At 48.0% G+C, this 14,331-nt stretch overlaps 1 protein-coding gene across 1 annotated transcript in view; it reads right to left on the bottom strand.

The window, feature by feature from the left end:
- Nucleotides 1-7,829: 7,829 nt before the first annotated feature.
- The window catches only part of IL2RA (interleukin 2 receptor subunit alpha), a 45,667-nt gene continuing 39,165 nt past the window's right edge, over nucleotides 7,830-14,331 (bottom strand). The window contains exons 6-8 of the mRNA XM_070801994.1: nucleotides 14,204-14,275; nucleotides 12,979-13,045; nucleotides 7,830-9,403 (exon numbers count right to left, since the gene is read on the bottom strand). Coding sequence (XP_070658095.1) covers nucleotides 9,379-9,403; nucleotides 12,979-13,045; nucleotides 14,204-14,275 — 164 coding nt within the window. The 3' untranslated portion in view covers nucleotides 7,830-9,378. The remainder of the gene's footprint in view (nucleotides 9,404-12,978; nucleotides 13,046-14,203; nucleotides 14,276-14,331) is intronic.

Below are 14,331 nucleotides of genomic sequence, written 5' to 3'. Positions count from 1 at the left end.
CTTGGACGGGGGATGTCTCTCATCGATTTCTGCCCCAGTGTCTCCAAGTGCTGAGGGAGGGTTTCCTGTTCCAGTCCCAGCAGTTCCGGGGGTGCCCTGCAGGAGATCCGCTGACATCCTGAGCCTCAGCTCCCTGCCTGCACCCAGGCTCCTTCCTCGCTGAGGCCTGGAGAGTGTGCAGTCCCTGTCTGCGGTGCACCGGGCACCTGGGAACGTTTGGATTCTGTTCGGGCCTCATTTGCCCCGAGGGGAGCTCAGAACTTGGGCCATCTCTGACAGCTCCCTGGCTTTCCCACTTCTAGGAGCGCAAGATTAGTGTCCTGGCTGCCCATCCCAAAACAGTCAGACTCCCCTAGGCTCTTTTTGTTTTTTTTTTTTAACAGCTTTGTTGATGTTCTTTGACATATAAAAATTACGTACCCTAAAGATGTTTGATACATGTTATGCATCATGAAAAGATCACCAGGGTCTTTGCCGTCCCCTGTCCCTCCGCAGTTGCCCAGGTCTCTCCTGAGTCTCAGTTTAACAGTGCCTGTGTCAGAACCTCCCACCCGCCCCAGAGCAGGGGACGGTGGGCTCTGAGCTCGCCCCTCCCCTGCCCTCTCCTCTTCCCCACGGGCTGGGGAGGCAATGGGCATAGGGAAGGAAACACGCTCTCCCGGTTGTCCCGAGATCCCCCTCCTTTTTTGTCCCACGCAGTTGGTGGAGTTTCCTTGAACCAGATTAGCATCTGGTGACTTTGTTTTCATGAGTCCCAGCGTCGGTGGTTGCAGGGGTGCAGAACACAGACTAGTCCTTTCATTTCTAACACAGTCAAAACGTCCTCCTTTATGTATGATCCTTGCATACCGGCTATGAAGCTGTCTGTCTGGTTTTCCCTAGAGAGTGGTGCTCCATATTTGTAAAATGAATACACAGGAAGCTGAAACTCCAGAGGCCCTAGAAGAGGTTTTAGCACCGTGGTCCTGATCTCTGTAGACTGGATGTCCCGTGCCCTTGAGTTCACCAGTGAAATCCACCCCTCTCGGGGCATGCCTGCTGCACCTCTAGGGACAGTAAGCAGGAGTCTATTTGCAGTTTTGGAGGAGTGGGCCCCAGGGACAAGCCCACGGGGGAAGAGAGGACAGGCTGGTGCCTGTCTGAGGCTGTCCCAGTGGTCTGGCCCCCTGGCTGTGGATGAGAACCTGAAAAGCTATTTAGGTGTGAGCTGAGAACTTGGGGTTCACAGAGACTCCAGGTGAGATTCCAGGGTGCACAGAACTTGTTTTAGTGTAAATGCAGTCCTGACAGCCAGATCCTGGGGATCCCCAAAGGTGTCTGAGGGAAACGGTGTGTGCGCGTCAGCGTGTGTGTGCGCATATGCCGTGGGTGTGTGCGGGATTGAAGTCCAACTCTAGCAGATGGAGCAAGAACAAGGCATTATGGTTTATCCCCAGTAGCCTGGCTTCATCTGAACCTGCAGGCTGGTGAGGCCAGAAGACATTTCATTCAGACGCCAGTCTCCCCTCGAACCTCCCAAACCCTGCCACCCCACCAGGAACTTCAAACAGAGGTGAATTTTTCAGAAAGCATGTTATTGGAGGGGGTTAATATTTGAAGCATATGGTTGGATAGGTTTTGACATGTCCGCACCTGTAAACCCACAGTCACACAAAAGCCCTTTTAACCCTTACTCTGCCCCTCCCTGCCCATCTTCCATGTCTCCACTTAACATATATAATCTTTCCTCTAGCTTTTAAAAAAATCTTTTAAAATTAGTTAATTAATTTTGACTGTGCTGGGTGTTTGCTGCTGTGGTTGGGCTTTTCTCTAGTTGCGTGCAGCGAGAGGGAGCTACTCTAGTTGGGTGCGCGGGCTTCTCATTGCAGCGGCTTCTCCTGTTGCCAAGTGCAGGCTCCAGGCACACAGGCTTTATTTGCTCCACGCCATGTGGAATCTTCCCGGATCAGGGATCGAACCCGTGTCCCCTGCATTGGCAGGCAGATTCCTAGCCAGTGGACCACCAGGGAAGTCCTCCTTTTTCTTTTTTAAACAGATGGAATGCAGTTACTGTTAACGTTCTAATGGGTCACCGGCTTTGGTTTTGATCGATTGACCTTTACTCATTGTGAGTCATGTACTCCTGCTTGCTTGCATGGCCCGTACATCCTGACTGGTTTGTGGATTTTATCTCGTTGGCTGCTGGATGTTTTTCTGCGTTCCTGTAAACAATCTCGAGCTTAGCTCCAGAGTGCAGTGAAATGCGTGGATACGCTTTGATCCTTTTAGATCTTGCTTTTAAGCTGTGTCAGGAAGGATTTACACAGCTTGTAGCCTGGAGGTTGTTATTCCCCAATGCTGAGGTGTGGCCCCTCTGAGCACTCTACCCAGTGCCTCATGAGTTACGGAATCCAGAGAGCTTTAGGCTGGCTAGTGGGAGCGGGCATTGTCCATGACCTCCCAGGTCTCCAGGCTGGTGGGAGCGGGCATTGTCCACGACCTCCCGGGTCTCAGGCTGGTGGGAGTGGGCACTGTCCGTGACCTCTCGTGTGCTGAGTGTTGCCGCCCCACTTCCTCAGGGGGCCCTTTTCCTGGCCTGAGCAGTCCCTCACACACAGCCGATGGCCGGCACTCCTGTGAGAGGAAGGGCCGTGGCGCAGTCTCTCCAGAACCTGCTGGTCTCCAAGTCCTCTCAGTGCTGCTCTCTCCTGGGTCCTCTTCCCTGTGAACCATGAGGCCTGGGCTCTCTCTGGACACTCAGCTGCATCTCCTCCCCATGCCTGGCCTGAAATGTAACACGTAAGCTGGGCCAGCATAGGCTCTCCTGTCTGTTTCTCACCCCTCAGGGATCGGTATCCTTCACTGCAGCACATCCAACGTCTTGAAAACCATTGTTGGGCTTCCCTGGTGGTCCAGTGGTTAAAACTTTGCCTTCCAGAGCAGTGGGTGTAGGTTCGGTCCCTGGTCGGGAAGCTAAGATCCCACATGCCTCAGGGACAAAAAAGATAAACAAGAGATGCGGTATGATAACAAATTCAATAAACACTTTTAAATGGTCCACATTTTTTTTTAAAAGTCTTTAAAAAAATCTTGTTATCTCATTTTGTTGTCTCCCATTTTTGGTTGTTTCAGGCATGAGGGTAAATTCAGTTCCTATTTCCCCATCTGGTTGCATTAAATAAACTAAAGGAGCAAAGTAGGAGAGGTTTTTATTTCAGGAAGCAAAATGTTAGTCACTTAGTCCGTCATGTCTGACTCTTTGCGACCCCGTGGACTGTAGCCCACCAGGCTCCTCTTTCATGGAATTCTCCAGGCAAGAATACTGGGGTGGGTTGCCATTCCCTTCTCCAGGGGATCTTCCTGACCCAGGTATTGAACCCAGGTCTTCCACATTGCAGGCAGATTCAAGGTCTGAGCCACTCCAGGGAAGCCATCAGGAACACAGGGAAGAGGTGGGATTACATAAGCAGACTTTCGGCTGATTCTGACGGAAACTGTTGCTGTGGTTGAAATAAGTGCTGCTGTAATTGCAAAACTGTTTTGGAGCCTGTAATGGCAGTCAACCACTGCTGACTGTACCAGGGCCGCCAAAGGCTGTTGGAGCCCACAGCCACTTCTCGCTGACGGAGAGGCCACAAGAAGCTGAAAGGAAGGATTATGGCTTCTCTTTCTTCATCGGCCTTCCAAACTCTTCCTTGGACTTCCCGAAGGCCACCTAGCCCACAGCCAGGGCAGGAGCAAGTGGGAAGCTGCAAAGACACAGCCCCTCACAGCAGAGACCCGGGCGTGCAAGGACAGAAGTCATCACCTATCTGCGGCTGCATCTTCTACTCCCTTGCTGATGAGCGGTGTTTACTTTCTCAGTTAATCCCGTGGCTGTGAAGCACTCCACTGAAGATTTCAGATAGTTTATAACTTCTCATATTGGGGTCTGTTCTTTCAAGGTAATCTAAAGGACTTAAGCCAGATTCTCTCTTCCGACTCTACTAATGGAAATTAGTAGCCGTCCGTCTTGCCTGACTGCTTGAAGGTAGTTCTTAGCCTATTTTTTTTCCAGATGGTATACTCTGTTATCCTACCCTCGTAGCATTAGGATAACTTATGTAAGTAGGATAATTTACTACTGTAGAAAGAAAAAGACGTACATTTTGCACTGCACTCTTTCACAGGAGGAATGGAGTAACAAGGGGATTGGCTCTGCAAATCTCAGCCCTCCCTCTTTCTGATTCCTAGCTTAGCCAGAAAGGACTGTCTGCCTGGAACATCCCCATGTGAGCCCACATTTTTGGAAAGCCTTCAGGGACACTGCAGACTAACTGCAGTCATTCTCTGAAGATTAGTAAGGAAGTAGTCAAATGAGCACGGAGTGTCAATGCTGTTTCCTTGGATGTCCTTGTTTACCTCCTGGAGGGAGAAATTTTTTAGATAATATTTATGAACAGCAAACATGTACTTACTTGAAAGTCTGTTTAAATGTTGCACGATCATTCTTGTCTCATTTCCCACTGAAAATATTTGGATACTGATAAGACCATATCAGCCAAAGTTGGGGGCGAGGCATGTCTGTCTCTGATATTGGTAGGGGTGGATGTTGTGGGGTGTTGGTATAGCTGTTCTAACAAGGGCAGACATCACAATGGCCTAAAAAGGAGAGTATTCCTTTCTTTCTTTTTGGCAGTTGTGACTGTTAAAAGGGCTTCCCAGGTGGCTCAGTGGTAAAGAATCTGCCTACCAATGCAGGAGATGCAAGAGAAACTGTTATAAATGTTACATCTGCATTTTATTTTTCAAAAATTTTATTTTATATTTGAGCATAATTGATTAACAGTGTTGCATACGTTTCAGATGTACAGAAAGTAATTCAGTTATACATATACATGTATCTATTCTTTTTCAAACTCTTTTCCCATTGAGGTTGTTACAGAGTATTGTGTAGAGTCCCCTACGCTATGTAGTAGGTCCTTGTTGATCGATCTTATATACAGTAGTGTGAACATGTCCATTCCAAACTCCCAATCTGCCCCCAGGGGAGGTTATTTCTGTCTCACATCCAGTACAAGTATAAGCAGTCCCGGCATGGCCCCGCCATGCCAGACATCCTGGCTCCTTTGGTGTTATTTCCGTTTTGATCCCACTCCTGGTCTGACTCCCACCACCAAGGCCATCTGCCGGCCAGCGGAGGAGGTGAAGGAGGGGCGGGACATACCAGTTCTCTTCAAGGGCGCATCCTAGAGACTGCTTGCTTTACCACACTCACGTCTCCTGGGGCAGAGCTTAGTCACAGGACGCACTGAAGCCCAAGGGAGGCTGGCAAATGTAATCCTCAGCTGGGAGAGGACTGTGTCCCCCTAAAACCTGGGGCTAAGGGAAAGATGGATTTAGGGAGTCACACAGCAATCTCTGTTAGAATGACTTATCTTCCACAGTTGTTTTAAATTCCCAACCTGGTAATCCCAGCATGTCTGCCATGTCTGTGTTTGGTTCTGACGCTGGCTCTGTCTGTTCAAACTGTACTTTCTGCCTTTTAGCTTGCCTTGTAATTTATTTTTTTTCTCCACTGCTTGTCTTGTGGGATCTTAGTTCTCTGAACAGGGATCGAACCAGGGCCCTTAGCGGGGAAAGCATTGAGTCTTCACTACTGAACCACCAGGGAATTCCCTAGCATGCTTGCACTTTTCTGTTGAGAGCTGGATATGATGTCCCAGGTAGCAGGAGCTGAGGTGAGTAGGCCTTTGGTGGGAGGCTTTGTATGTTGATGTAGGAATTAGGCTGTGTTTAATGCTTACAATGCCTGGGATGTCAGAGGGTGAAGCTGCCTGTGGTGTAGTTGGTTTTTCCCCCTGATTTTCCCTGGGTTTTCTCTAGGTTTCCCTTCAGATTTTTTCTTAAATGGGGTCTGAGACATGCCCGTCTTTGGGCTGTTTTGTGGTTGTTTAGTCACTCAGTCATGTCCGTGTGCTCTATGTAGCCCACCAGGCTCCTCTGTCCATGGAGATTCTCCAGGCAAGAATGCTGGGGTGGGTAGCCATTCCCTTCTCCAGCAGATCTTCCCTACAGTCTCGTACAGTCCTGCATTGGCAGGCGGGGTCTTTAGCACTGCGTCACCTGGGAAGATTTACTACCCTGTACCCGTTAAGCAACCACTCACGCCAGCCCTGGTGAGCAGTAGTTTGCTTCAGTCTCCTTGGAGCTGCCTCTTCTGGACATTTTGTACAAAGGGAATCACACAGCACGTGACATTTTATGTCTGGCCTCCTCCACTTAGCGTCATGTTCTTTAGGCTCATCTACATGGCAGCCTTTCTTGAAGGCCTCATTCCTTTCTGTGCCTGAGCCGTATTGCAGTGTGCAGAGAGATCACGGTTTGCTTACCCACTCATCCACTGGGGGGCGTTTGGGTTGTTTCCATCTCTTGAGTGTTTGGCTGAGATGCTGTTATAAATAGTCTTATACCAGTTTCTGTGTGCACATGGGTTTTCTTCACCCCTGGGTAATATACCCAGGAGTGAAACTGCTGAGCCATGTGGTCATTCCATGTTTAACTTTTTCAGAAACTACTACCACCATGGCGGCACCATTTGGCATTCCCACCAGCAATGTATGAGGGTTCCTATTTCTCCATATTCTTGTCAACATTTGTTATTTCTTTTCTTTTCTCCTTAAAGTCGTCTTACTGGGTAGAACCATCTCACTGTGGTTTTGATTTGCATTTCTTTTTTAAAAAAATTTTATTGAAATATAGTTGATTTACAATGTTCTGTTAGTTTCAAGTATATATATATATAAATGTTCTTCTTTTACATTCTCTTCCATTATAGGTTATTATAAGATTTTTGAGTAGAGTCCTCTGTGCCATACAGTAGGTCCTTGTTAATTATTTTTCTATATAGTAGTATTTATATGTTAATCCCAAACTCCTAATTTATCCCTCCCCACTTCCCCTTTGGTAACCATAAGTTTGTTTTCTATGTCTGTCATATAAAACAGTATGTCAAAACATATTGTTTTATTAATAAGATCACTCGTATCTTTTTAGACTCCACGTATGAGTGATATCATACAATATTTGTCTCTCTCAGTCGGACTTACTTTGCTTAGTATGATCATCTCTAGATCTATCCATGTTGCTCAAAATGGCATCATTTCATTATTTTTACGGCTGAGTAATATTCCATTGCACACAGGTGTGTGCATGCCCATGTGTGTGTGTACACATACGTACCTGATTTGCCTTGCTGAAATGACCAGTGAGGGTGTGCTTGTTAACTGTCAGGACCTCTGTATGTTATTACAAGTATTGAGGGCTCCCAAAACTTTTTGTTTATATAGTTACATCTAGTGATACTTAGCATACTTAGATGCTAAAACACCAAGAAATTTTAAAAATATTATTCATTAATTCTTCCATCAACAATAGTGATAAACTTATTTTATGTTAACACCAGAGCGATGACATCATCATGTATCATGTAGTTTCTGGAAAACCCCACCACGCACTCGTAAGGGAGTAAGAACGAGAAGGCAAATCACATCTTACTCACAGTTGACCCTTGAACAGCCCGGGAGTTGGGAGCAATGACCCTCTCTGTGCAGTAAAAAAATCCACGTTATAGTTGGTTCCTCATACCCACGGTTTCTACATATCCCTGGTTCTGCATCTACAGATTCAACCAACCTCGGATTGAATAGCACGCAGGATTTACTGTTGACGAAAATCCACATGTAAGCGGACCCACGCGGTTCAAACCCATGCTCTTCAAGGGTCACCTGTATTATGAAAAAATTTTGATCTCACAGACTCCCCCCCACAAAATGAATAATGATAATCCAGTTTTACTCAAGTCAGATAAATAAGGTTAAAAACATTTTACTCACTTTCCCAGAAAACATACATGTCAGGGAACGCTGATGATGGACTCTGATTGTACTTGGTTGGTCACAGAAAGAACAGAAAAGCTCTTTTTAACCTGGATATAGACCTGCTAATACCTGTGTATTTTTTGGTAACACTTTCCTGCCCTTTCAGAAATGAAAACTGGCTGCTGATTTAAATTTTTCATTAATCTCCTTCATCATGTGATTTTGTTCAGCCAGGACATCTGTCAACTGATTGAGAATTGATATCTTGGGCAAGAGTTTGAACTTGCACTGAAATCTCAACCCCCAAGGTTGGCTTTTCCATTGGGGGTTGAGGGTCAGCAGGTATGGAGAGGTATAAACACGATGATTCTCAAAATGTGGTCCCGGGTTGGCATCCCATGTAACCTATTAGACATATGGATTCTCAAGCCCCACCCCAGACCTGCTGACTCAGAAACTTTGGAGATGGGCCCAGGCTTCTAGATCTCACCAAGTTCTCCAGGCAATTTTAATTTGCTCACAGTGTGAGGGTCACTTATGTGACCTCGTCCGTAATTACATGCGCTCCCCTGCCCCCATCCTTCTTTCTTTCTTTCCTCCCATAAACATTAGATGTACTGCTCCCTTATCAGTGTTTTTATGACACCTCTTTGCAAATGTACACATTTGCACACTGTGTGTCTGTCTGTAAACATCAGATTTGTGGTAGCCGAATGTGGAGCATCATTTATAGCAATCCCAGAGGAAAAGCTCTTAGAACAGCCAGTCACAAACAGCTGAAGCTAAATGTTAAGGATAACCCACTACGTGGACCCAGCTTCTCCCCCTTCTCCTGGCATTAACTCCAGTGAAATCCTTTCAAACTCTGAAGCTCAACAGTTCCATGGGTTTGCTTGCTGTCTTCTGCGGTCACCCAAAGACTGCTCCCCCAGGGAATCTGTTCTTTAGAAATTCAAACTGTAAGGTTCAGTAGAGGGGGCTAGCTTGGAGGACTGGGCTAAGGTCAAAAGGATTCCTTTGGGGGCATATGAGCAGGAGAGTGGGCTGGTCAACCAGAGGCTTGGAAAGGACTTATGTGGATCCAGGGACAAAGTCCACTCACCTGGGCAGAGAGCATGTGTGTCTATTTACATCAGTGTTAGGGCTTTCCTTGGGATTTCTAACCTGGGAAGTCGGGATGCTCTTAGCATGAAACTACTCTTCTTTATACTCTACATGGTGTGGAGAGAGCTCCATGCTACTTGTGGTCTAGTGAACGCATATACATGGAAACAGGAGCAAGAGTTCTGGTTGTCTCTCCCCGTTCCTCCAGCGACCTTGGACTTGCTGCCTAGACGCAGATCCACCTCAAGGGCTGATACCACAGGGCTGGCTTCACGATGGGGTTGCAGCTGCCCGGTGTTCTGTTCTGTGACTTCAGAGCTTTCCAGAGCCCACCGGATCAGGAAAGGCCTCTTGGATGAGTGTTTAGCTTCTTTGATTTTGATTGTGGTCCATGACATCTGTGGGCTGTTCTTGACTTCTTCTGGCCCTTGGTTTTCTATATTGTCCTTCTGTTCTTCTTCCTGTGGTGATACAAGTCATAGTCATGGGTGGAATGCTGCATCAACACCAATATGATCTCACTAAACTGATGTGGGTTGAGCATCCCAAGCCCCACTGACCCGCTAACTTTAAGTCCCACCTCAGGATACCCTGACCATCCCACTGATCATCCCTCTAGAAGTCAAGACCGGCAGCCCCGTGGTCCTCACGGGGACGTGACCCAGTCATTGTGCAGCCTGTGGGGCTGAAGATGAGCCCGAGGTCTGGCGGATTACAGGTGGGGGAGCTGGTGGGTCTTGGGGAGGGGCTGAAAGGTGGGCTGTGCTCGGGGGCTGCTCCTCACGGGGTGCACATCCTCACTCTGCATTTTGTCCCAGTAGGTGGTGATGACAGTCCCTGGGGAGTGGGTACCTGCCGCATCTCGAGTCGACCCTCCTCCTTCACACTCACTTCCAATCAGCCACCAGACTCTGCTAACCTGACTCCTTTATGTGTCTCTCCATTCTTTTCCTCTGGTTTAGCTGATGCCCCCAACCTGGTCCAGCCTCTCCTCGTCCCCTGGGTGGATTTATTCCGGCATAAATATCAAACTGCCACCACTATTACCACCCTCAATCCAGCCTTTCTGGTGGCCGGACCATTCAAATGCCGAGGCTACCATTTACCACATCAGCCAGCTTCTGTGGCTGCTGTTGCCCTCAGGATGGGCCTGAGTTCCCCAGTCTGGCCTGATCTTCCAGGACGTGGTCTCTGGCCATCACACGTCGGGGCACTGTGACCACTGCCCCGTGCACTTTACCCCTCAGTGCGGAGAACTGCCAGACCCTCGCAGATGGCCTCCTGCCCTTTAGGACGCTTCCCTTCTCCTCCTGTGCCTCTGCCTTGCAGCTGCTCCTGCTGTTCTTCACCTGTCTGCCCGTGTCAGCTCTGAAAGCCTGTTGGGCGCCCCCCAACAGGATGGTCTGTGTCATTTCTCTCTTCATTCTCTGTAACGCCTCAGTCTTAGGCTTTCACAAATTGCATTTCAAGTCTCTCTCTTTTATTTTCTCTTCTCTTGGACTGGTCTATAAGCTCCTGAGAGCAGAGGCCCTTCTTAATCATCCTGAGGCCCCTACCAAGTGCCTTGTACACAGGAGATAGTCTCTGAGTCCTTTTAAAATCGAAAGATAATTGGCAATGAACACTGTGGACGTTTAAGGTGTAGTGTGTTGATTTGATACATTTATGTGTTGTGACATAATAGCCACGTTGCTGTTAAGCTAACACTTCCATCACATCACGTGGTTGTCATTTCTTTTTTGGTGGTGAGACTATTCAAGAGCTAGTCTCTTAGCAGCTCTAAAGTATATAGATACACTGCTGTTGCTTGTAGTCACCTAAGCTGCTGCGTCAGATTCCCCAGAACTTGGCCATTTCCTAACTGCAAGTGTGTGCCCTCTGACCCACATCTACACAGGAGCTGTTCTATAAAACTTTTTGGGAGTAGAAGACAATAGCTGCAGAAAAGGAAAAATCATAGCACAGCTAGCTGTGCCAAGGGGATTTCCTGAATTGAAAACTGCTAGTTTCTAGCCAGGACTGTGCTGTAAGAACTTTCTGTGAAGATGGGAGTGTTTCATATCTGTGTTGTCCAACGAGGTGGCCACATGTGGCTATCAAACACCTGAAATGTGGCTACTGCCACGTGTAAACCGAACTTTTAATCATATTTAACTTATTTAAGTTTAAGCTGAAGTATCCGCACGAGGCTAGTGGCAACCCTGTCAGACAGCTCTCAGCAGCATCTGGTTACCTCCTACCTGGCTAAGAGCTCCCATGGGGTGAGGCTGCAGGAACTGGCATGCAGGCAAATGCTTAACAACCAGCTCTCGGAAACCGTCTGCTCACCTCCGTGGTGTAAAAACCCCCACCACACCCAGTGTCAATATGTCCTGCATACAGAGCTGGGGAGAGAGGCACAATGTAAAGTCATTATCTAGGCAGTGTTTCCTCAACACAGGTACACAGATGCAAACAACCCTGAGAATAAAGTAGTCAAAGGCAATAAAATAATTAGAAAGTGATTAATTTTGAATATTTATTGACTTTGTACTAAACTTATTTAATTGTAAGCTTAATATTTTAGTTTTTAATAATGGCTAAACTTAAAAGCAGATTGCAAAACTCCAGAACACCTAACTTTTGGCTTTCAGGAGCCTTTGTAAGCCAGCTCCATCTCATCACCAACTCCTAGTTCAGTTCAGTAGCTCAGTTGTGTCCGATTCTTCGCATGGACTGCACCACACCAGGCTTCCCTGTCCATCACCAACTCCCAGAGCCCACTCAAACTCATGTCTATTGCCTCTGTGACACCATCCAACCATCTCATCCTCTGTTGTCCCCTTCTCCTCCCACCTTCAATCTTTCCCAGCATCAGTGTCTTTTCAAATGAGTCAGTTCTTTGCATCAGGTGGCCAAGGTATTTGAGTTTCAGCATCAGTCCTTTCAATGAATATTCAGGACTGATTTCCTTTAGATTGACTGGTTGGATCTCCTTGCAGTCCAAGGGACTCTCAAGAGTCTAACACCACAGTTCAAAAGCATCAATCCTTCCGTGCTCAGCTTTCTTTATAGTCCAACTCTCACATCCATACATTACTACTGGAAAAACCACAGCCTTGACTAGACAGACCTTTGTTGGCAAAGTAATGTCTCTGCTTTTTAATGTGCTGTCTAGTTTGGTCATAGCTTTCCTTCCAAGGAGCAAGCGTCTTTTAATTTCATGGCTGCAGTCACCATCTTCAGTGATTTTGGAGCCCCCCAAATTAAAGTCTATCACTGTTTGCATTGTTTCCCCATCTATTTGCCATGAAGTGATGGGACCGGCTGCCACGATCTTATTTTTCTGAATGCTGCTGCTGCTGCTGCTAAGTCGCTTCAGTCCTGTCCGATTCTGTGCGACTCCATAGACGGCAGCCCAGGATTCTCCAGGCAAGAATACTGGAGTGGGTTGCCATTTCCTTCTCCAATGCATGAAAGTGAAAAGTGAAAGTGAAGTCGCTTAGTTGTGTCCGACTCTTAGCGACCCCATGGACTGCAGCCTACCAGGCTCCTCCGTCCATGGGATTTTCCAGGCAAGAGTACTGGAGTGGGGTGCCATTGCCTTCTGAATGCTACCAATTGCTTAAAAAAAAAAAAAAAAAGAAAGAAAGAAAGTAGTATTTCATTTGGCCACAAGAGGGCGCTCTCAGATGGCATTGGATTCTAAGAAGGCTTTTGTTGGCTTAGTCGGTAAAGAATCTGACTGAAATGCAGGAGACCTGGGTCTGATTCCTGGGTCAGAAAGATCCCCTGAAGTAGGGAATGGCAACCAACCCTGTATTGCCACAATACAGGCAACCCAGTATTCTTGCCTGGAGAATCCCATGGGCAGAGGAGCCTGGCAGGCTACAGTCCATGGGGTCGCAAAGAGTGGAACGCGACTGAGTGACTAACACTTGGAACAGCTCTCTGGGTCAGTCTGAGGTGTCTGCTCCCGTCTCCCAGAAGACTGCAGTTCTGGGCGTCTGGGGGACTCACACAGTGTCAGGCAGTTCTCTGTTTCACAACTACTCACCATTTCCGCTGCCAGGTGAGGCAGCTCAGGAGGAGGATGCTGGCGAGCAGGAGGGTGCAGCCGGCCACTGTGGACAGAGAAGCAGGTCAGGGAGGCGGCCCCGGGGCTGAGAGAGCCCCTTCCCGCGTGTCGGTGCCCCCAGCCCTCCACACCCAGCTCAGTGCTTCTGGGGAGGTGAGCGCCGCGGTCTCCGCAGCCCCTTTTCAGAACGCAGCTCCCTCCTGGCCAGGCTTCCCTGGAGGCTGCAGGACCAGGACCTGGGGGTATGGATCAGAAGGGCCCCAACCTTTCCCAAGGGGACTCCCCTCCTTCTCAGGGAGCAGCTGACAGGCACCCTCTTCAGAGAGGGTCAGAGGCCCAGCCTCAGTTAAAGAGAACTTGAGTGAGGCCCGCAAGGGGTGAAAGAAATGTTGAAACATCAAGATGAGTATAAAGGTAAGTGATAAACACTTGGCATCTCCTGAAAGCATCTCTGTTTCCCATACACTCTTTCCTTTGCCCTGGAGCTGGCGGTTATCCATCCAGCCATCCATCTATCGGTCTCAGACGTGCCTCAGAGCCTGTTTTTCTCCCTTCATCCGCCCCGTAAGATATAATTGACCTGTAACAGGCTGTAATTTTAAGGTGTGCACTTTTATTGCAAAATATATTGTAATTACTATTTCTCTTCTGTGCCAAGAACGTTGAAGATTTACTGTTAGCAACTTTCAAGTCCTCGACACAGCATCGTTGCTGTGATCCCTACACCCTGACTGTCCCAGACCGACTCCTCTGCTGAGGAAGTCCGTGCCCTTTGTCACCGTCTTCTCTTTGCCTCACCCCCAGGCCCTGGTCACCAGCATTCTACTCGAAGAGCTCCGTTTTGGTGTTTGGGGGTTTTTTTTGTTTCCCTCAAAGCCTGTTTCTGGCTCCCACCAGAAGGCAGCTGGAGTGGTCTTGGTGTGTTTTTTTCTCTCCTGCGCTGGGCACGCCACCTCCCTCCACTCACATCCAGGTGCTGGGTGTTTGTCCTCTGGGAGCTGGTCAGGAGGCTCTGGTTGAGGCTGGTTGGAGACCTCACTGCTGACTCACCACAGCCGTGCCTGTGACTCTGAGTCACGTTATGCTCTGGATTCGTCTTTGAGTTTATATATCATATAGTGTAAAGAGTTCATTTAGACTAACTCACCAAGCAGCTCACCACCCACCAAGCAAATGTGTAGGTTTCTGTTGGGTCACTACCCACCTGCAATCTGGTACTCAGTGGTAAATATGAACGTATCCAGTGTTGCAATCTCATCTGTGGGCTTCTGGAAATCTGCAAGAGAGGGGGAGGAGCTTGTGGATGCTGGCTGTGGGGCTGCCTGGGGCTGT

The sequence above is a fragment of the Bos indicus genome, chromosome 13 (assembly GCF_029378745.1).
Source record: "Bos indicus isolate NIAB-ARS_2022 breed Sahiwal x Tharparkar chromosome 13, NIAB-ARS_B.indTharparkar_mat_pri_1.0, whole genome shotgun sequence".
Classification (NCBI taxonomy): domain Eukaryota; kingdom Metazoa; phylum Chordata; class Mammalia; order Artiodactyla; family Bovidae; genus Bos; species Bos indicus.
Note: the sequence above shows the minus strand (reverse complement) of the source record. Positions and strands in the feature narration are given on the sequence as shown.